The following is a 24245-nucleotide window of genomic DNA, read 5'->3' as shown; positions in this document are numbered from 1 at the left end:
ATCTGATTGTTCAGAGCAAGCGGCACGTGACAAGCAGGGAGGATATGTTAGAGAGCGTTATACTTTGTTAAGAAACTTGGCTTTCAAAGAGACACTGTTTGTGGGAGCTTCACGTTAATTTGACCTGGAGCTATTATGAGCTCTGACAAAGCCAAGATAATGCAAGAGCAAAGATGGTATCAAGACACCTCTGTAACTCCCAAGTCCTTCCGAAGGTACATCAAGTACAAACCCAGCACAGCTGAGAACAGGAACATCCAAAAGGTCTCTCCCTCCCCTCCACATTTGACATGAAATAAAACCCTTTTCAACCCAGCCCAACTCCGTATATTCTATTCAGGGTCAGAACAAGGCTGAGCTTTCTGCAGATGTCGAAGAGTAATCAGCAGCCTCATTCTGTGTCACACTGCTCACGCTTGGGAAATAATCGCTTTGAAATCTTTTGGGACTGAATGCTAAGAATAGGCCTGAATTTCTCAATTCTGTGTAAAGACATCTACCTGAACTGAGGTAGTTTTAAGGAGCCTCTAATTTCAAAACTTAAATGAAAAAGTAGCAGACAATAACATAATGAAGTAGAAGTACCCAAAAGCAGAACAGAAGAGAAACCTACTCAACAAAGAACCACCACATGCTCAAATTGGCCCATAAGAGTAAAATAATGGTCATCTCTACAACTTCTTCTGATGTGAGAAGCTCTGCTATGCCATTTTTGGCACCTATCTCTACAGGTTGTGGTTTATCTTGGTAAGACTCACATCTGTCCTGAGAGCCTAGACAAGATGATGTATTTCATGTGACACACTGGGCTGGCAGAAGACTCCACGTTTTCTAAGCTGACTACCAGGAGAACTATTTATCAAGGTCTCCCTACCTGCAGCTAGCAGCCTGACATGCCGATGCCTCCCTGAACACTGTCTTGCTCCCGTGCACCATACCATGCGCAATACGTCACTTCATCTTTAAAGATTTCAAAACTGCACGAGTAGGGCACATTTTTTGTTGGCCCACTCTTCAGCCCCTATCCATTTCCACCTCTTTTCATTCAGATTGCAACACAGAAGCAAGAATTTCACAAAAAGTTTGTAGTAAATCTCCAAAATGTGTTTACCTAGCTAGAAACAATCATTCACACCTCCTGCACTGCACAACAATTTGGAGGCACCTCAGGGACATTTAGTACGCTGGCAAACAGCCATAACTTACTTGTATTCATACGGTGATAGCCTACATTTGTTCTAGAATTTGTTTTTATACGCAGTCTTGGAAATTCATGCACCTGGTCTGGTTGTGACACTGCTGTACGGTGCAACTAAATTAAGCTGTAAAACTGGAAGAGAATCATTAATCCTAGAATGAAAGTTCTCTATATATGGGAAGGCATTTATCAGATTTTAAACCCTGGATACACAGTTATTTAATAGAAATCCTTTTGGACAAAAGTAATAATAGGTGACAGCATTCCCCAGTTAAGAGGTAATATATTTAATATCCAGGTTATACAAAACCTGATTACCAATCCAATCTTTTAGTAAAATATCCACTGATCAGTGCATGACTACTATTTTTTCCTACATAAGCTCTCTCTCATAGATTTAGATGCCTTGAATTATTTTTTCCTTAACTCTTTAAAATCATCCTTACTTCATTATTTTTAAAGCATTTGAAAACAAAGGTTTTCATCTTTCTGTTTTCTGCTTAAAAACGTATTTATATTTGATCATTTTCCTATGCTTTTCCCCCCCAGTGAATGAAGGTGACCAAAGGCTAAGCGTGTGGATTGATAAACAGATGCACTGTGACGGCTGGCTAAAGAGCACAGTCACGGGAAAGCATCACCTGTAGCACACAGGCTGCAACGCCTGAAATACAAGCAACGGGCCAAGGAAATTCCAGTTTCTCAAACTGGTGGGTTAAATCTTTGCAAAGGCTCCCAAACATTTATGTTATCTTCAGCTTTACAATAATAATAATAAAAAAATCTGTTATATCTATTTTTCTTCGAGAGCTGGTATTGTACGTTCCCCAGACCTGCTCAGAGACCGACTGGTATTCCAATTACTCAGACTGGCTGGTATTTCAGATTCTATTGGCACTAATTGGAGAGGCTGGCCGATATTTCTAATTATCCTGGCATTAATAGCCTGGAAATAGTTTCTCCACTCCTTCCCTCCCAAGATTTATGAAAGCTCTAATGCTGGCATAATTATAGACAAGAACAACTGGCAGGCTGGTACTGGCTGCCACCCAAGAGTCTTACAGCTTTCCCAGAATCCTTCTCTTATTCTTTGTATACTCAGCATCCAAGTTTTAATCCTTCAAATAATGTTTCGTAAGGTGCTTAAAATATACTTTATCATTTCCTCAAATATTTCTAATCCTCAAGTTTCAAATGGAAAGCAGACACTGTCTGCCTTCTTCACTAGTCCTGCTTTTTCCAGTTCTATGGTCTTGATGATACTCCAGATACTGCGATGATAATCAGGACCTGCCCAACGAAACAAGAACAATTCGGCTCCACAAATCCATTAGAATTTGCACAATACTATAATACTGCATAAACAAAAGTGTCTTGCCTGCCATTGCATTTCTATTTAAAATTACATACTCACTTAAAGCAGGGTGCTTAAGTCTCTCCTGGAGATAGAGTCTAAAAGCATATTAAGATAGTGGTCATGAGATCTTAAACAGATTCTGCTGACTGTACTGCATACAGCAGGCAAAGCAGTAAACACGAAATAAAGAATAAGCCATTGCAGGTAGAGTGGATACAGAAACAGAGCACTGTTCCTCACCAGACCTCTCTGCAAAAGAGGGAACAAAAGGTGCCAGCACCAGAACCGTGAGCGTAAGGCCAGGTGGTAATCTGTTCCAGTCCATGCTAGCATTACCTTCTTCTGTTTCATTCATACTGGCAATAAAAAGCTACAGACTGATATTCAATCTGACACAGAGCTGTGAAACAAATTGCCAATGGTTATTATAAAGCACCTTAATATCACTGCAAAACATTTACTGTGCAGTGTTTTTTTTTTTTTTTTTAAACACAAATGACTAAATTTTCTATATATACAGAAAACAGAACAGGACCTATGAGACACCCCGAGGCATTAACTATAACCCAAGACTTCCCTCTCGCATGTCTAACACCAGTGGCACAGCCAGAGAACAGACCCAGAGGGCAAGACGGCAGACAAACACAAGCCCGAGCATGAGAGTGGAACTCAGCGTATGGGAGTTATGACGGATCATCACGAAGATGCATGGACCAGACTGTCAGCTAGTATAAGTTAACATCTCTGCTAGCCTCAAGGAATTTAAAACTTTTTAATCTCCATTTATCAATATATAAACTTAACAATTAACTTTTCACCACCAAACCATTAAATTCTCTGGTAACGTATCTGCAGCTATCTTGTGCAAATCAAAGTGAATGTTTGTCACATCAGAATTAAAGCTGCTTTTGAGTTGTATACAAACAGAGAAAACTGTATGAGATAGATGTCCTTGTCTCTGGCTCAGGAGCAGTTCTCCACTTTCTCATAGAAAATGAATAGGATACTCATTGTGTGTTCATGCAGGAGAAACCTTTATTTACTACCACTTAACCACAGAAAAATCATTTCATATCTAATTAGGAACAAAGGCCTGATTCTTACAGCAACGCCAGGGGCAGTTGTTCAATACAGTCATAAGCCACTGATTTTGATGAACATGGCAATCAGGACAAAGCACCACATCCTTTACAGTGATGTTTTCTGTTAGGTATTTTTTAATATAATTTTTTCCAATCAGCCTTTTGTTTGTCCTGATTGATCAACACTGGCACAAAGCCACCAACTGCCTACCTCTGACTTCTAACTTCAAAGAGAAACACGTGCAAAAAGGAGAGAGTCACAAGGTGAAGATTTCCTTAATTGCTACTTTTAAGTGATTCTGCTGCCGGCTGTACTACTGCTAACCACTTGAGGTGCAGGCATTTCCGATCCCACTGAACTCCAAAATACCTGAGAAGAGGGGCTGTTTCTAAATCCTTTGAAGTCAATGAAAACTTTGATACTGTACATCGAATCTAACTGAATGACAGGTCACCAAACTGATCTTTTACTCTGCTGTTAAACATCATTCACTGCAGTTCTTTTGGCAGTTTAAGCTAAAACAGTTTTTTAGCAAGGCCTTAGAACAATAATTCAAGGACCTACTTTGGTCTTGAGAAAGCAAGTAATCTTTGCATCTTCTAAATAAAACCTAACACTAGTCACATTACAAGCAACTTAATCCAGATTGGGAGGAGAGATGGCAGAAGAGCAGGAATAGCTTTGCCTATCTAATGCTGTTTTCCAGAGTCTGTAGGTCAGGGGAAAAAAACAAAACAAACAAACTAGGACCAAACTGAAGAACAAAAAGGAGCTGGGTAAAACCGGCACAACGAAACAATGCAACGTTCTCTTCATCAAAACTAGATCAGAATATGAAGACATTAGTTCCAATAAAGAAACAAATGCAACTCATGTGCGTTTCAGCTAAAGCTCATCTAATGAGGGGAACGAGGATTTTTAGCATATCTACAGAGGGGAAATAAAACCCTAACAAACTCCAGAAGCCAAGCAAACCAATTACTTGCGGAGATAATTCAAGCCTTATCACCAGTAAATGCCAAGGGGAAATGTTGTGACATGAAACCCGTCTCTCTCGCTGACGGGCATCCCGTTCCCAGCCTCCGCGACTGCCACGAGCAGGCTGTTCAGATTTCAGACCCTGAACGGGCTCCTGAAACGCCCGTTGAAATGAAGAGCCAAGTGGGCCTTTTACACAGTACTGCACATACTCTCAGTGCATTACAGTAAAATAAAACAACATGCAGTAGATGCACTGATCAGTTCTTCTTGGAAGACCGTCCTGCCGCTCTTTGAGCGGCTCGAGCACATGGCGTGTGCACCCGTCCCGTAGCAAGGCACCCGCTGAGGAATGCGCTGCAGCAAAGTCCTAACGATATCCCCTAATGACAAGCTGGAATTTTAAATACCTCAGCCCTGGAGGTTTTAGCAACTGCAGCCACGAAGAGATTAGACACTGTCCTCTTGCTACAGTTTACAACCTAACCTAATCCAATGGCTGTAAAATGACATGCCGCTTCTGCCGTCCTTCTGCAGCAATGCTAGTTTTCTGCATATGAAAGAAATGCTATCTACAGTCCCAGACTCATTTTAGTTGCTATAAACTACAACTTTGTAAAACCACGCAGCACTAGTCAAGATACTGTTTTAGCATTGGGCACGCTCCAAGACAGAGCATCACCGTGTGTCGCGGGCAGCAAGGAAGCGCTAAGAGGCTGCGACCACGGCTGGCACAAGCAGACCGCACGTCCTCAGCGGAGCGGGCGCCGGGGCAATCCTCCACCGCTTTGCCTGAGATACAAACCCTCGACATTCATTGCTCATTTTCACTGCTCTGCCACCTCTCTTGCCCGATGCCAATTTTGTTTCCCTAGTTGGAGGCTGCAGCCTTTGCGGGACAGCTTTCCAGCAGTTGTGTAGCTTCTGTGTTGCGATGGCTTTCCATGGTTCATGCTCACGCTATCCTTCATCATGAAGGGACTCAACATTTTCACAGTAGTCTGCTGTTCTTAGGGTGTTGTGTAACTTTATTATTGGATAGCTTTCTTGTTCTCCACTCCTGCAAAGCTCCCTCTGCTTTGCAGGCACAATTTAATTTCCTTCTGATCACCGATTTTCCTGTGTTTATATTTTATCCTGTGCCCTGTAGCTAATGAATGTTGCTCTAGCTGAGACCTGGCTGAGCTTTCAGTGTTGCCTGGCAGGCGTTCTCCTCCCTGATGTATTCTTTTCTTGATTTCACCAGGACACGCTGTTGCATCGTAACAAAGTTTGTGCTTTTGCTTATACAGATTTTTACATAACCAAGTTGGAGGGCATAGGACATGACAATTGAATGCTCCTTTCTGCTCGGATGCTCTAACTTCAGTTACTTGGGCAGTCACCACACAGTGGAGACACAACTGATAATGTCACATGAAAAAGCGAGTGGAGCAGGTTGCCCATCGGAAAGAGTCAGCTAGAACAGGGGCCTGCCGAAACAGTCCTCTTGCCTCTCCAACCTGGACTTCCAGACTTCTTTCTTTAATTAGTCCTAATATCAAGTTTTAAGTCATTAACTCAAAAAGTGCATTTCTGTCTCACATCAGAGTAAAAATTTCTTCAGACAAGCTACAACTGTGGCCTCTTCATTACCTATCTCATGATTGGACAATTACCTTTCAATCCAGAGCTGTCATGTCAAATCACTGGAGATGTACCAAATAAATTTGCGTAGGGCCTTTATTCTTTCATCTTTGCTAGCTAGCTATCCACTAGGAGCTCAAATTTTAGGACTGTTACTGAGAAAACAAGGTAATTAAAATAGCTAGACTGAGGACCTGGGAACCAAGATTTCCCCCTGCTGCCATAGGTACATGGGGTAGCCTAAAACAAATTACTTTTACCTTATAAAAACAGATATAACAACAACTCTTTCAGAAGATGAAACTCTAGGTATATATTAAGTATGAAAGGCTTGATAGGACAACAGCATTTTAGAATCGTGTTACATAAACTCAGCATTTTGACTGGGTTGCAAGTGGACAAAATTAACATCCAAAGTACGTGCACTGCGTTAATGGTTTGTTATTGGTCTTTCTTCTGACAGGACCTTCTGTTAATTCCCTTCTCTTTGCAGTTTGGGTTATTTGCACGTTTTCACTACTTCATTCCTCTTTGGTATTATGTTCCAGTGGAAATTATGCAGGCCTTGCAAGACAAAATACTGCACAATCTAGATGCCACAAAAGGTATTATAGGTTTCAATACTCATGTCTCTAGTTATCTTGGCCTATTCTTTTGGAGATTTTCTTTTTCCCCCCTCCAAGATCTCCTATTCCATCATTTTTTCTTTTTCATTGATGACCTTTCATTCCATTATTCAGACCAGGGCAGCAGGCCATTCTTAAGCTGTTGTCTGATTTTAGTTCAGTTCAGTGGGTTTCTCGTCATGTAGGTCCCACTTGCTGTGATACTGCATGTGACCAGTGTTCGCACAGCGTGCAGTTCCGAATGTCAAACATGCAGCAGAATGACCCGGGAACCTGTTACTAGTGAAATGATGGAAAACTATTCATAACATAAACTCCTCTTAAAATATTATTCTGAAAAATACTAAAAACCTCAGGAGAGGTTTATCAGACTGTACAACTAAACACCCTTTCACACTTTTTTTTTTCTTTTTAAACATGTTGCTCAAGGCTGTTCTGTCATCCAATACATATTTTTTCATTCAAACACAATATTCACTGACTCATGCTTTCCACAGAAATACAGCTTGTGCAATGGAAAGGAGGTATAAGGGAAACAGGGGAAGAAGAGGGGACTCATAGGCAAAACTCATCTCCAGCAAGCAACACTCCCCACATTTCTTGCTTTTGGCACTCTCCCCAGCTCCATGCTGCTTATTAACAGTGCAAGATCTTTGGGGCAAAGAACTTATTTAGCTTTGTGTCTGTAAAAGGACTAGCTGCCTATACGTAAAGGACAACAATTTTTTGACCACAAGTGCATTTTCTATAAGAAGAGCTGCAAGATCATGCCTCCTCTCCTTTGAGGCAGGAACAGTGCTTTATTCTGTGCTTATACAGCATCCAGAAAGAGAGCATGAACAGCATTCTAAGATCCATCACAATGCGAGTAACTGCACAATAAGTAATGCTAATTAACAAATTAACTACACCAAATGAGCAATAAAAGTTGTTTCAATTGTACAGATGCAGAATATTGTCTCTGCATGAAACACACTGGATGAAAAGCATTCCCCTCACTGTCCCTTTTGCCCTGCCAGATCTCTACCTAATGTCATCAGGATTTCATTTTCTTACTCCTAGTTTTCCCTGCATTTAATTATTTTTCTTTACCCGTCACCTTGTCCAGTCTGAGTGCCATTTATTTACGTATTTATTTCAACTAGTTACTACTTACCTCATCCCATTCTAGAAGGTAGCTGGTGATTTTTGAACCATTATCAATGGGTGCCTATGAACAAAAATAAACAAAAGGCGATTTTGGGAATAAGAGAAAACTACTTCCCCCTCAGGCAAATGACTACAGTCTGAACTGAAACCAAAGCTTGGGGTTTGCACACAGCTTGGCAACCTTTTAACGAATAACGGGAAGAAGCTGACTTTAATGAAACACATACATTTTAAAAGTCATGTGTTAAGCCAGTGCATAGGAAGGTATTCAGAGTACAGCAAGTTCACGTCTCTTCTACGGAAAAATGGCTGTCTCAGCTTTCAATTATTTTCAGTGCTTATGCCAGCAAACTGTTTCTCCCTCCTTTCTTGGGTGCCTGGTTCAAGCGATACCTACCTTCCATTGTAAGGTTAAGGAGCTTTTGGTCCTGTGCGAGGGTTTGGGTGGGAAGGGACACTCTGGTGCGCAGCTGTGAGTGGTGAAGCTTGCTGGCTCCGAGCAGGATCCCTTCACCGAGTTGTATATTGCGTATACCCTGGGAAAGGACACATCCACACGGGTTATAAATCTGCTGACGGTTACAAGATGAGAGCGCGCTGCCTCAGGCACAGTATCTGACTCCCAAAGCATCCGCGATACCATCCCCTAATGATAGATTTCTCACAAACCAGTGGCTATCGCTGTTCTATTTCACTCGGTACAAGTATGCAAAACACCAAATTCACAGCAGACGATCATTACAGTGTTTTGTGCAATGACTCCCATAGGCAGCTGAGTTACCATCATCTTTTCTTTTGACCACAAGAAGTCTGTGCCACTCTTTCCGTGGCTCTTGGCAGCACGTCACGCACTGTGCTCAAGTCCTCCACGGCACACAAGAGAACACTTGAGCTCACGAGGAAAAGGTGTGAACATTAACGCCCTTCTTAAAATTGATTTGCATATACCATTTTCAGTGACCGTTATTGCTGCCTTCCTTCCACAGGTACAAGTTTCTCCTACACTCAAGTGCCGATACTCAGGAGAGTCCTGTGAACTAACACTATAATAGGAATAGCTCGAAAACATTGCTTTGATAAACTAAAAATCTTCAAAGCAAATTTGATTTCAAGCAAATCCTCCACATACCAGCAAAAAAAGGGGATATACTGCAAACTAACGTGGGAAAACAAGTACAATCTATTTGAGCACCTCCTCATCAGGTGCTTTTCTCTGAAAAATTAATGATGTTATTTTTCCTGCCACATTTTCTGCGCAGCAAAAGAAAAGTGCAAGTTGCAAGTCTTCTACTCACAAAACATTCAAACTGTGACCAGACAGTGACCTCGGGGCTGGCTGCAGCTATTGTGTACTTGAATGTAGAGTTTAAGAAAGGGCAATTTCTAATTTGTTTTCAGTAGATAAGAGTAATTTATGTGCAATGGCCACCTACATAGAATTAAACCTTTGGGGGGAATTCACAAGAGCTGCTTGCCCTCAGTGGAAATACCATGTAGTGCTGCTTTCTATATCTCCTGTTAGCAGTCAAGAGTGAAAACAAATGCAATTAATTAATTGAGTCTGCATCTGGCAATTGGATACACCGCATGCATGTGTCCCGGAAATCAGGGTAGCTAAGAGTCAAAGACACATCGCTGGGGAATAGAAACACATAAAAATGAGTTTAACAAGAACATCTTCTGCAAGTCAAGGGAAAATTGCATTTTTGCTTGTGCCAGTTGGAAGTTGCCATGGTACCTGAGGTTTGCTTGTCAATGTTCATTACTGTAACTCTACTGCCTACTACGGGGTGTAATATAAACTCTGAAAAATGAAAGAAAACAAGTGTCCTGGAAATAAGCGGCTCCGGAATTCCTACGGCAGAGTTCTCCGTGCGACAGGGGCCTCTCGCAAGATTAAAGGTTTAAGCGTAAAAGGGATTGACAGGCCCTCAAAAAGGTGAGCGCAGTCATCTTTGCAACCACCAAAAATAATAGCTTGAAGCAGCGTAGGATGTAGATTCATAGTGAAACAGGTTGTTCTAAGGGTCCAGGGCCTAATACAGCAGCAACAAGCTCAAGCAGTTTATCTGTGCGAAAAAAGAAGCCCTCAGAGATGCTGCCAAGATTGAAGAGACCCAAGATGATCTGCTGAGTAACTGCTGGTCACATAAATTTCTTTCCTTAACGGATTTATTTCGTCAGAGTTTTTAATACAAAATGCAGTTTCAACAGAGGGGAAAAAAGTAGCAGAAAACATATTGTCTGCTTTAAATGTTGGTTTCTCCCACCACAAATGTGTGCTGCTGCTTTTAAGTCTGACTTTCATATCTGGCAGCCACTTATTCTTTCTAAACAAAAGTTACTGCTAACTGCTCACAAATGATTTATAATTTGGCAAACATGCAGAAAAACACAGAGAACTGTAGGTAGACAGAATGAGCTGATCTGGAAGTTAGCCAGGATATAGGGCAAATACCCTGAGCACCATTAAAAATTGCATGGGATCTCAACAGCACACCTTACATGACTGCCACTTTACTGTTTGAAGTTTGCTGTGGAAATCAAGCTCGATTGCTTACAGCGGGAAGCTCAGCAGTGTTGTACAACTTCCTCGCTTGAATGTGAATGCTTTACTTAGACGTTACTTATGGTCTTGAGCTTCTCCTTGAAAAGTGTATTTTAGGGCACCATTACAAAATGTCCTTAAAAAGAAGCTATGATATCAGAGAATGTAAGGTTTTTTTTTTTCTTTAAGAGCTCAGAAGCAAAGTGTTTGTTTTCCAAAGTTTTACAAACAGTAGCAGCCTTGATGAGAAAATGTATGCCAAACTTAGCTCTTGTCTGGAAAAACAGAAGGAAACAATAGACAGGAGTGAAAGGAATTTTTTAAAGGCTATTGAGCATAAGTGAACAGGATGTGAATTTGAAGCCTTGGTTCATAGGCAAAAATCTTTCAAAAATGCAACAAAACCAGATACTAAAAAGCTGGTATTAAAAATATCAAGGTTCAAAATTGAGAATGTGTTAATAGCTAATAGTTGTGTACTGAACACAATTTTAGAGACCAAGAGAAATATGTTCTAACACCTGAACTCTCCTTGGTAGTACTGCTGCACTCGAAGGAGATGTGTTCCTCCAAAAAAAGTCTTTACAAGATCCAGTCAGCTTTGTAAAACAGAGATCAGCTGCAACCCAGCCTCACTGCTCGCCTTGCTCCTGCCATTCGTGACTGATAGCACATGAAGGCTCTGGCACTCTAGTATTAGCTAAGCAGTACTTTCCATTTATAAATAGGACTACTGCAAACAAGCAACAAAGCTAGTTCGTTTCAGTGGAATTTACATATGAAGAGTCACATTTTTAATAGATTCTCCGCCTAAAATTCTGTGATTTCGGGTGCCACTTTACACATCTAGGTTTTTGCTAATTTTTCTCTTCACCCTAACATCCCACTGAGCTTTTATCCCAATCTCTCTCTTTCCACATATGACTTTCAGTTGTCATTCTCTCTACAACACTACAATCCAGAGAGATCTTAATGTTAGAAAACGCTGGCTGAAAATACCAAGACAGACCAGTGTGAATCTAATTCTTAGAAGACAGTAAATGCTGAAATTACTATAGCTGGATGGATTTGTCATCAGATTTACTTCACAAAGCAAGGGGTATTTATGAAAAAACACACAGGAACACTTTCAGTTCTTCTAGTAAATATATGTTACAATAAAGTGGATAAATGCTAGTGCTCTGTTCAAATGAGCAGGCTTGAAGTATCCTATGCTCTCATACCCAAGCACCTCAAGACTTGTTATATTTATATACATATATATGTATATAGATAGGCAGAAATATAGGTAGAGACAGATGTCTTTTTACTCTTACTTTAGCAATAACAACAATATGACCGAAAAGTTCATGTTCAAAAAGCATTCTCGTAACTTTGAGTCTAAGATGAAACGGAACAAAGAACACGTGGGAGGCAGGAAAGCAATCCTGCAGAGGTGACCACAAAATTCTTGAGTTGCACAACATATAGTTAGATAAAAAATACCCATGTTTATTCTCACATAATTGAACAGACTATATTTAAGTGAGATTCAGAGTCACACTGACTCACCTGACATGATAATCTGTTGCTGGCCTAAGGTCTTTCAGGTTATATTCTAGTTCTTCTCCACTGCAGAAAGAAACCATAAACAAATCATGAAAAGCAGTATCATATTTAGCGTAGCTATTGATTTGCCAGCGACCAGGGATTCCCACATATTACGACTTGAAAGAAGAAAAAAAAAAATCCATCACAGAAAAATAATAGTAAGGAATACAGGACCGATCTGTCAAGATACTTCAGGTTTCTTGAGAGCCTTATAAAGCCTGAACAGGAGAGTAGCTATGATCCCAATTTATAAAGTCAACTAACTATATGGGTGCTATCCTTACATCTCTTGATATTCATATAAAGCTTATTGTGTTTTTCAACCCTCTCAGAGTTGAAGGGAGCTGAATCAATACAACATTACTCTTGTACTTTTTGCACAGCTAAAACTTCAAACTACTTTAGAAAAAGTGAGAATCCAACTTCACAGGTAAAAAGTAGTTCCTTGCACAACTGTTGCACTTGTGATCATTTGCTGTGATGACTATGGCAAAGAGACAGGCAATTAACCCTCTAACAGCCGGACCCGGACCTCTTCCAGCAGCAGGAAAAGCAGAACTGGTTTTCAGACGTTCTAGGAAGCACTAGCACATAATTTATTAATTTCAAATGTAGCCAACACTGTCAGGGATGTTCTTTTTCCTTTCAGCTTGTCTGCTGCTTAATAAAGACTAGACTGACTTGTGCATTGCTGCTGCTGTGACAGTTATGGTATGGGTCAGTGCTTAATAAAGCAATAACCATCTCATGTATCTGCTTGGTTTAGTCGTTATTTTACTGATATATGGGAAACAACAACAATCTCAGTTTAGCATGAAGAGATATTTTAGATAGATGGCCAAGTATAGGGAGATGTCTCAAAAACAAGAGACCAAAATCAGCATTATTTCAACCAAAAAGCACACACCTGCTGGGTTGACAGAAATCCAGCAAAAACTCTTCATTTTCCATACAGTCCAATTCTCCAAAAATTCAGAGGCCCCCCCCCCCGCCCCCAGCATGAGTGCATTTCTTTCCAAAGAGAACATATTTAACATACTGCAGGACTACTGTTTTGTTTGTTTTTGCCTGCAGTAATAATTACTGTTGCTTATGAAAGTGCATATCACACCAAACTAACGGCTGTACTCTGGCCAGGAGCAGGAGACCGATTACTACTTGCAGCTTTAGAACAGGAGCACAACATTTCATAGCCGGGAGAAAATGTGCTGCCCTTACAGCAGCAAGCACCAAAGGTGCATCAAAGCACCCTTCCTGTTTTAAGGGCCCAGAAAGATTGCCTGTTCAGCACAATGTATTAACATATAGCAATACACTCACTGGCTCACAAGCGGCTAATGTGAATATCAAAAAAAAAAAAAAAAACATAGCTGTATTGCAGTGACATTCCCCTGGTTAATATTCTCTGTTAACATTACCCAAGACTGTTTGTGCAGAGCTGCCTCAAGCATCCAGGAGGAATACCCTAATTCACAGGGCACCTCAGCAGACAGTTTGGTCACATACATAAATACCGTACCACCCGGACTCTACTGAATGAGATTTGTGAAGGATCTGCTGTTTCACTATAGCCAAGGTCATGTCTCAATTTTCTATGCTAGATGTCATTAGAGGAGAAAAAAAGAAAGGTCTAATACCATATGTACTTGATCACAAAATAAGCTCAGATGATCACTGAAATAAGAGACAGAGAAATCTCTCAAGAAATTTTACTCAAGACTGTTAACAGCCAAGTATTCAAGATTTTTCTGTGGAGCTTATTATACAGTCTACTAGTGGGCATGCCCCCTCCTCTGCCGACCAAAGGCGATCTGAAGCAGTAGAGCCCTCACCTACTCCTCTTCAGCTCAAAAAGAACTGGGTTTAATGTTCTTAATAATGGAAGCCCACAATAAAACACAGTCCGTGAGGAAGGCAGCCATCCTACCTGTATGGTGTACACGAAAGGGTTTTGATATTTAGCACAAGAGAAACCGTAACCGTTTCACTGCTAATAGGAGATGCAGCAACTTATGTAGGACGCATAGCGGGCTAAGGAGGCAGGAGGGGGAAGGCAACCAGAGGCCCTGTGCCAGGCATGCAGCTAGCTCACTGCAAGTTCCTTCGGGCCAGAGGATCCGAGGGGAAAAGCGGAAGGAATTACAGGCAGCTGGGACCCGTGCTTTCTTTGTGCAGCTGATGGGGATGCCCACACAGGCCCTGAAAAGCTAAGAGAGATTATTTCTAATGAAGACACAAATTGAGAGTAACACAAGTGTAAAAGTGATGCCCTTACCTGTAAATTATCTTGTATTTTCCATCCCTCCCTTTATCTGATAAGGCAACCTCATAAGTACAGGTGTAAGGCAAACCATTGCTGTGTCTCTCTGCATTTAAAAGGCCGGCGGGAGGTGACCACGTAAGTAAAGCTGTTCTTGCTTGAATATTTGTAACCTAAAAAAAAAGTTAGTTACTCCAATTTCAAGAACAAGGTTGTCTTCTAAATATTTGCTTTTTGCTTGAATCTTCGCAATCAATTTCTTATAAACAGCAAGAAATGTAAGAGCTAGAGATGAAAAGTAAAATTAGAAATGGTCATCATCAAAACACACAAAAATACTGATTCACAGAATAAGCTAACATCTAACAAATGAGGACTACAAAGAGACATATCCCCACAGGGAGCCAGCTACTTATTGCCTGAGGTTTGTTCAAGTATTCCTTGCACCATTTTTAAAGCACCCTGCTGTTGTGGCCATTATCGGAAAGCAAGTGGAAATAAGAGGAACGAAGGCTTCATTCTATAGATTTTCTTGTCTGCACTTATTTTTCTAAAGCTTCTGTTAGTGAGATTCTCAAAAAAAACAGCAATGGCATTTTTAGCCATCCTGTTCCTTCTTGTAACTCAAAGCTACAATAATTCAAGTACCTGCAAAGTTACACTGACTCAAAAGCCTGGGGAAGGATCACATTAAAAGTCTGACTTACGATTAAAAATTAAATCCCAAATCAACCACTTTACGCCCTGACAGAAAGAGGGTATTTATGATCCACAGTCACCACTGGGTGCAGCTCTGCAGGGGAATCTAAACAGCAGATGGGCCAGAATTCCCTTCGGGTAAAACACTGAAAGAGCCTCAAGCCCCATCACCAAAACCGCTTCATCACGGCCAGCAGCGCAGCCATATTCTTCTGGAAACACAGCTCCAAATAACTCTAGACTGACAGAGCTTAAACCCAGCGTAGCTGGGTGTGCGGAGCAGCAGCCTCCAGGAGAACGGGCTTCTGCTTTCAGCCAAGAAAGAAAAAGCTCTTCCCCCCACTTACTGCTTCAAAAGAAAAAACAAAAAAACCCTGTTGTTACTTTGGCTGTCATGGAAAGACAGTGCAGAATTTTTATGCAAGTCTTCTGAAAAAAATCCAGAGAATATTCTGCAGCCCCAAGCACTCTGCCACAGACTGTTCAGCTTTCATAATGAAAGTCACTACTAAAAAAGAAATGGAGTGTCAAGTGTAGCTTTTTTAGATAGCCTCCATGAGGAGAAACAAAATCATGAGGTATTAGATTCTTTATTAATTTCTTCTACGTACAAAATTACACTGGTTTTACCATTTTAACAGATTTCTCCAAACACAAAGCAAAACCTTGTCCTTTTGTAGGTGCAAGAGGGTAAGGGAGAATGACACAGGTGCTTCACTATACATTTCCACTATTTCCTTGAGGGATCTGAAAGACCTTACCACTAATGAGTTAGTGGTGGCATTTTAGCATTTGTTTGCTACGTAACTGTGCTCAGAATGAAATTGTTAAGGTTCAGTTTGGGATTCGGTAAGACCACAGCCTAGCAATGGGCTGGAATATCAGATTTTAAGGCCTGCTCGCTTACAAGTCAGACTTCTGGATATCTTTAAATGTATACACTGCAGAATATCTAGCTTCTCATGTGAAAACACATTGCTTCCAGCTGAAAAGCACTCCAACTGTTGTATGTGATACCAATATATCAAACATATGCTTTCTAAGCAAGTCATAGATCTGCGTTTTTAACATAATGACAAGGAGGTGAAACCACAAAGTGTCTCATCTTAACTTCAACATTGTACTCTCAAAAGTTAAAGATTTTTATTTATTGCAGCACACTTAGTCTTGCCAAAAAGAAAACTTCTGTTCAACATAATATGAAAAACAAGTTGTAAAACAAGAAGTAGTAGCAACTATTTTTCATTAAAAATATGAACATGCAAATTCTCATACACATATTCAGTGGATTTTTTGCTCTAGTCACGTTTTTCTGCTGCTAGGAAACCAATGTTTCCTTCAAAACTTGGACCAGCAAAACCTGACCTTAGATTAGAGATCTATAAAAATTCTGAATGCTTCAAATAAGACAAGAAGTTAATCATCATTCTTATATATATATATATATGAATGCAGTTGTGACAAAGATATTTAGAGCTAAAAATCTACATTTTATACAATGTATTGAATAGGTCAGAGAACTGGGTAATAAAAAGATCAAAATTGGAATTTTCTTTTAGCATACGTTACTACTATTTACCAGCTCAACCCATGAACACGCAGTTTCTTTTATTATTATGGAAATTCGCTTGCATAATTGTTTTTCATAACTTCGGACGGACTTGGAACTCGAGGCTTGCTCTCCTGCCAATGTCCTACTGCGCTGTTTTTCTCTCCGACTACTCACAAGGACACACGTATGTATATTCTGCATACGGCAAAAACCCTGGCCTTTCGTGAACTCCAGCAAGCTGCAAAAGGTCTTTTATCGTTTCTTAAACTAAGACTAGGAAGCCCTAGAAAGCGGTAGGCTGGCATTCTAAGTTGGTGCATAATCTGCACACAGGGGCTAAAAGTCAGAAACAGCTCCTAAGCGCAGCGTTTCCCTACCTGCCCCGTTGAGCTGTTACTGATAGAGGGTTCAGAGTTACTGCTGGCCCATTCTGGTGGTATTATGTACATAGTAACTGCTGATGCAGTCTTTAAAATAAACACAAAAGATCACAAAATACAGTTCTTAGCTGTACTGAGCACACGAACGAAGCGCAGCAGCAAGCGAGGGTGAGCCTGTACGAGAGAGTCAGGAAACACAAAGCTACACGTGCGCTAAGCGCCGAGCAGAAAGCTAGAGCAGCACTGGGCATGGCAGGGCAACAACAGATTTATCCGTATGACTGGAGATACGCACATCTGCTGCTCACGGACTAAGAGGCTCTATGTCATACCGCGCTTACCAGAGGCATCTCTCTTCAATAACTTATTTCATGGCCAAGCAACCACTTAGCTGTACTAAGTAATTTCGACATGGAGCAGAAAACGCTCGCTTTGCAATGAAAGAGGGCACATTCAGTGCATGGGATTACGATGCACTGAAAACAACAAGCAAAAACTCACAAAACGGCTCCGTGCCGTCAACTCGAGGTGGTCTCCTCAAGCCTGGGAAAGCGGGCACCTTTGGAAAGGTGCTAGGCAGCTGGGCAGCCACGCAGCAGCACCCCTTCCGAATTTTCAATACAGCAAAGAGCAGGACAGCTAAAGTCACCACAGTAGGTTTAATGTCACACTTGTTGACTCAGATGCCGTTACTCATTCGGGGTATCATTCAAGCCAACTTTAAGCTATTAAGATTTTACTCTAAATAAGAAACAGTTTATTGTTCGTTAACGCCGCCCTCTTTCTATGCTACCGACCCAACTAAGCAGAGAGCTTCCTCGCGGGCCGGGGAGGCAAAGCTCTGGGCTCTTTTCCAGGTAACACAACCTCACTCATCCCGCCGTAGAATTACTGCGTCTGATTTCAACGGGGCTGGCTTCTCCGTGCGGCCAAGGGCTAACAAAAGACTCTCCCACAAGGAGGTTTGTGTGTCTGCTCAAAAGCACAGTTAATTAGTTTCTGAAAACTTCTCAGTTTACGCAGTAAATGCCTGCCTTATACAGTACCAAAACCCGGTGGTGTAAATAATTATTTTATAAAAGCCCCTGGGAAAGAATCCCAGCTCCTCCGCGACTTTAATAAGGTTACAAGGCTGATGAATATCAGTCCTCCCAGGCATTCAGGTGCCGAACAATGTTTCTGCACAACTTTCATTATCTTTTAAATTCCGGGTTAGCGTTCACAGGCATCGGGCCGGCTGGAGCCGCATTGTGTGTGTGAGAACTACACTGAAAGCAACATTCATTGACTCCCTCGGGGGCAACGCCTGAAAGACTCGCGGGTCAAACGAATTCATGGCGATTACTAGGTCAAGATTTCACTTTTCAACTCCGGGTCTAATCCTGCAGTTTTAGGCAAAAATCCCAGCGATTAAACAGGAGTTTCGCCTCCGATCGCACCAGCGGGAGCGGGCCTTTTTGCAAAGCGAGAGCCGGCACACCTGCAGCGCGTCCCGCCCAGCGCTGCTGCCCGCGGGAGACGACGTCCTCCCGAGCTGCTCCGCGGCCACCCAGCCTGCTGCAACCACCCTGCTCTGGCCGTTCCCGAGACGCAGCTTCGAGCGTCTCTTCCCTCGTGGAGGTATTCGCTTTAGAGAACGCTTACTTTGTCTGTGATGCTGAGCACTGAAGTCTCAGTTTAAATAAAAACACACACAAAAAAAATCAGCTTCTTTTAGTTTCCCTCCTCTTTGCCACTAACTTACTGTTCTGTGCCCATTTTTTAAACTCCGTCACTTCTTTCCATGCAAGTGTTTTTCTAGATATTGCTTTACTTCTTTCATGTACACATAAGGCTCACCGAAAACATGGCCCAGTTGACTACTTATACATATGTATTTCCATCATATATAATACAAAAAACCCACGCACAATTACTGAAAGCAGTCAGTGGTGTACAATACTCATACGAGTTTAATCACAAATGTCAAAGTTACAGGAGGAGTAACAGAAAATCCCCCACAACATCTCCTTAAATGTCATTACCATTTAACCAGCACTTGTCACAGTCTAGATTTTTTTTTTTCTTTTAAGGTTCCTATAAGAGCTACTTCTGAAATGGTGCAAGGAAATGCATTTTTTTTTCTACTGGTATTTTTTGCTCCCTTCTGCTTTAAGCACCCTGGTTACCAGGAATCTACTTGTGCAGAGCTCTGAATCCTGCAAAGCTAAAATAGCTCCTCTTCTTACCTCTCTAGGCATAAACGTGAACTATCACATTTTTCATGTCAGCTCTCTGGATCTTTGTAACAGGTATCGGGCTGTGGCATTTGACAAGCTGAGAAACATTCAGGTAGTCCCCAACACGAAACGCTGTTACCCACTGCACAATAAAGTGCCATAGCTCTGTGCCGACTGTATTTTCTTAGCCTTCTGATCTCTCCAAGCAAGCCTTTTCTAAGGTCTTCAGCTTTACACTGTCACTTGTCTCTAAATGAAATAAAGCCATTTTCCTACTTGCCAATAGAAACTTGGGCTGCAGCCCTCTAGTATTTATCATCTCTGTAAGTCTGACTTAGGTCTGGCTGGCCTGGCTTAAAACAGACACTTTCATAAGCAATGACAACAGAACCCAACAACTGAACATCTTTCTGATTTATTCACAATGAAAGCATTTAAGAAAACAGATCCTAAAAATAAAACCTCAGCCTCTGCTCATGCGTGCCTCTCCCTCAGGTATGCCTCTTCTGCATCTCAGCCATCACCACTTCTTCAGACTTCCACTGCACAACTTCTTTCTGTCAGCTCTTCAGTTGCTACTGAACTCAGTCCTTATAAGGGTGTTTTAAATATTCAACTGTTTATTTGTTTATTTGTTCCCTAGCCTTCCAGCCTAACAGAAAAAGCCCTGCATGCTTTCAGAGCAAAGGCCAGAGACTCTCAAAGTTTCTCCCACTGTCTCACAATTGCTTCTTCGAGTGGTTGTTTGGACCACTTACTTAGATCCACAGTACCCTCCCGGTTTTGTTTTTGACACAAACTAGAAAAACATCACACACAAAGGCCTTATAACCAGATTTATTAATAACCTTGCTTGACTAGGGTCACGCCCAACATTAAGGTTACTGCACAGTGATTGAATTCCCATTACAATTCACGTGCTTTCTTTTGCTTAAGACAAACTTGAATATAGCAATTGCCATTGAATAACAGAATTAGCTTAATTTAATCATGATAACAGACATAAATTGCTTATGACAAATAAAATTAAACCCAGGGGGAAGGGGAGAGGAGCTATGTAAATCATCACAGCTACACAGCGCTGGGGTCCTCATTACACTATCAATACCAAGAGTCCCTTCCTGTAAACAGATGACTGCTGCAATTCTTGCAGTGGGTAGAGGCCATACCTTCCCACAAGCACAGAATAAGCCTAGAATTTATGCCCACTGACTATATCCCTGCAACGTGAATTAGATAAAAATATACACAGGCAACAATCTGGCAAGTAAAAATTCAGAGATGTTCCCTTGTGAAATCCCCAGTAGATTGTGACAGAATGTACTCATCATATTTGCTATTTTTTCTTGTATGTGGTAATTCTGGATCACATACCTGTGGTTTCTCCATTCCAGAAAGAATGTCTTGAACCCTTTTTGTTTCTGAATCATATTCTGTAAAATAGAGAATGTGGAAATAGGAAGAAAAATAAATTACCACCATTAAACAAAAATGTCACCTATATCAATATTCCTTCAGGAAGTTGTAAACAGGAGAGATACTGATTATCTGTACATGAGCACCAACTGGTTTGCTCTTGTGAATTTAATGTATGCAGTTACATAAATTCATAGTAAAAGACTGTAACACAGAACAAAGAGGTAACGAAATGACACAGAACTGCAGCCATTCAGAAAGGTGGGATTATCTGCAGAGGTGTCCTCCACAAACAGTGTTATTGGCTAAGATGTGGTTTGACAGAGCAGAAATATCCTAGTTCCAAAGATCGACCGTGGAAGAGGCCCAGGGGTTTCTACAGCTCAATTACTGCTGAATCTAATCCTGGTTTGTTAACTAAATATATCCTTACTCCATCAGCTGTAAAGCTTGGCTATCTGCCCGCCCACTGGAGCACCAGGCTACCGGAGAAGATAAACATACTTCTTGCACCCATGCCGAGTAACCACTGGCCAGCTGAGCAGGGTGTCCATCCTGGGCGCTGAGATTTCGGGCATGCAGGAATAGCTACACAGCAGCTCACTAGCCATACAGCTATCTGTCTTTAAATGGCATTATCATTTAATGGTCAAGGCTCTTGTAACAGCCTCTCAGCTTTCAAAGTAGTAATTTCTTGCCAGGCTAATTCTGTTGCTGGACAAGCCGTAATCACCTACTCCCTCCCTGACCCCTCTGCCTGGTGTAGCAGCTCTTACAGGGGTCTACGCACAGCGTTATTAAAGAACAGGGTGTGAAATAGTTTGCAAAAATTAGCTGGATTCTTTAGAGCACGAGTGCTACAAAAGTGATCAGCTGAGCAGTGGAATCAGACTAACCCCCTTCCCAAAATGTCTTAAGGTAAAACATGAGCTTAGAGTAATGAGGTGACACAGAGCAGCTTTATCCCTTTTGGACCACAGCACAGAGAGAGGCCTCATTTTCCACTAGAGTATTCTTTAATGGAAAACTAGGAACATTTTTTGTCTTTTAATCATGATATAAAAAAAAGTTTGCTAGCCAAAGCAGATGAATACAACAAGCATGCACCTAAAACAAAATAAGCAGGATCTCTTTTTTTTTTAAAAAAAATAAAATTTTGGCACAGGATGCAAAAAATATTAATAAAGAAAAACTGGCAAGATCAGATCAACAGCATTCCCAAATGATCCCCCCAAAGCCTGGCCTACTTCTTGTAGCTGAAGAACGTGTCTTTATTTTCGTCTGTGACCTGCTTTTAAAAAAGTATCCCTAGTATTTAAAAATTCCATGTGCTAGGATGCCAAAAAATAAAGCTGGCTGAATGCTGATGGCAAAACCCCAGTGTAAATGCCCATCTCTCCCTAAAGGAATGCACCTTGGTGCACGGGGGGAATGGAATGGCAGATCTCCCTGCTTCACGCATTCCTGAGTGCCTTCGCTCTCAGCCACTCTGAAAAGGAAAAAGCAGTAATAACTCTGAGCGAGAGGACTGCATGACTCTTTCCACAGTAGATAACCCTTAGAGTGCATTAATAAAGTGTATAAATCAGCAGGATTCAGCCAGTGTAAGATAAAACTGACTTGAACAGTGCACAGATGGACCCAAATTGCTAAGGAAAACATTGAGATGCTGATCCAAATAAAAATGTCATCGAAGTTTAGGGGGTTTCAGAATTCAGGGTTCCCCTCGGTATTATGAGAGAAGCAGAACTGAGCCACAAAAGCTTGGATCCAGACCTGGAAATTCTGGAGGTCTCGCAAGCTTATCTCGAAGGGATGTTAATAAGCAGCAGCTTCTGCAGCTACAGAGCGTAACAAAATGCTGCTGCTATTCTATTGAAAGTTTATGGTTATTATGTCACCCCTAATTACAACCCCCAGAAGCTGAGCATGAATCATTCTCAACCTAAAATCCCAAACATGTGGACTGAATTTGCTCTCCTCCCTCTGCTTTCTAGCAAGGATGCTGTCTGTGTCACACTAAGTAAGAGAGGAAAATAAACGCTGAAGCCCAAAGCAATCTCACTTCCCTCTCCTGTGAAAAACGATCACTTGGTACAGTAACTGAGCCCTCCGACCCTTACAGGTCAGGGATGAAGGTTCAAACCATTGCAATACTGGAACTGACTTTAAGACCTAAGGGAGTAGGGTATCCCCAGCAAATAAATTTAAAAAATGCACAGGAATCAAGAGTCCTAGCACGGAGATTTTTGTTATTAGATCCTCAAGTTCATAACATGCTCAGAGGGTAAGGCTTTGAGTATCAAATAGACTGTAGTCTTGAGTTATGACCATTTATGACCACAAGAGTTCATACAGATAAACTGAGGCTGGAAGACAACTGAGATGGTTTCTTCAAAGATTATGGGGGGAGGCAGAGGGTAGAGAGGTGATGGGACACCCACAGAGCTAAGGTGACAGTGTGAATACTTTAAGAAGAAAAATTAATATCTGAAAGATATTATTAAAATTAATAACAATTTAATTAGAAAGAAAAATTAATAACTGAATTTAAATTTGATCCTCATGGCCTAGACAGCTTGACACATAAATGATGACTACAACACCACACATGGATGGGCTTTGCATCACACTTTCTCAATAATAAGACCTATCAGATGATGTACATATGCTGACCAACTATGTCAGATGTCCCCCATGTTGAACCTCCTGTGTGTTCACAGGTGAAACTGGACAGGCACAATTGATCGTTCGTTCCTTCATTGCATTCACTGCACATATACCTACCACTTAAAAGGTATAGACCAGCTGCATCTTGTGTTGCTGACCTGCATGATATACCACGGATCATATTACAAAAACAAAGAAAAACAACATATTTTATGTTAAGAAGCATCTTTTACCACAAGCTTTGAAATCACTGCACCACACAAAGGACAGCATGTGCCTTTGAGCCCTATACTGAATTAAAATAAAAAACCTAAATAATAGGTAGTGCACTGTGAAAATAGAGCAAGTATAAAATATTGAATTAAACATCAGACTCAATGAATGACATGTATAGCTGAATCAGAGAATAATTCAGGTTGAAAGGAAACACCAGGAGGTCACCTAGCCCAACCTCTTGCTCAAGCAAAAAAAAAAAAAAAAAAAAAAAAAAAAAAAAAAGTGCAGCACTGTCCCATGGAAAAGCTTGTTAACAAAACTGATGCCGTCAGTTTTGAGAGAGAAAGTAGCTCACAGAATTATTACATTCTTACAGTATTTGACACTTTTACTTTCCCATTTCACAAGCCATAAGGAATTCTGAGGCTTCTAAGGACACTTGATCTCCTTTCAGTAAAAAAAAAAAAAAACAAAAAAAACAAAAAAACAAAAAAAAACAAAAAAAAAACATAATTATTCACAGTCCTGAGTTAGACTAACCTACAGAGAACTAGACTTGTCATGAATCCTTCCCCCCATAGAAAGGTGGTCTTACCTGCCAACCTCTCTCGTGATATATTAAGCATGAAGCTCAATGTCCTTCTCCCAAGCCAGTGTGGAACAGAAGTCCTTTTGAAA

The 24245-nt window shown here is 41.1% G+C and overlaps 1 protein-coding gene across 5 annotated transcripts in view; it reads right to left on the bottom strand.

Annotated features, from left to right (window-relative positions):
- Positions 1 to 24245, bottom strand: part of FNDC3B (fibronectin type III domain containing 3B) — a 224137-nt gene that overhangs the window by 57095 nt on the left and 142797 nt on the right. For all 5 annotated transcript variants that reach the window (XM_064516612.1, XM_064516614.1, XM_064516615.1 and 2 more), the window contains 5 exons: positions 20640 to 20698; positions 14431 to 14588; positions 12117 to 12176; positions 8415 to 8553; positions 8025 to 8078 (listed from right to left, as the gene is read on the bottom strand). In XM_064516612.1, coding sequence (XP_064372682.1) covers positions 8025 to 8078; positions 8415 to 8553; positions 12117 to 12176; positions 14431 to 14588; positions 20640 to 20698 — 470 coding nt within the window. The remainder of the gene's footprint in view (positions 1 to 8024; positions 8079 to 8414; positions 8554 to 12116; positions 12177 to 14430; positions 14589 to 20639; positions 20699 to 24245) is intronic.

Source organism: Dromaius novaehollandiae, chromosome 9, assembly GCF_036370855.1.
Source record: "Dromaius novaehollandiae isolate bDroNov1 chromosome 9, bDroNov1.hap1, whole genome shotgun sequence".
In the NCBI taxonomy this organism is placed as follows: domain Eukaryota; kingdom Metazoa; phylum Chordata; class Aves; order Casuariiformes; family Dromaiidae; genus Dromaius; species Dromaius novaehollandiae.
This window is presented reverse-complemented; position numbering and strand designations above follow the sequence as displayed.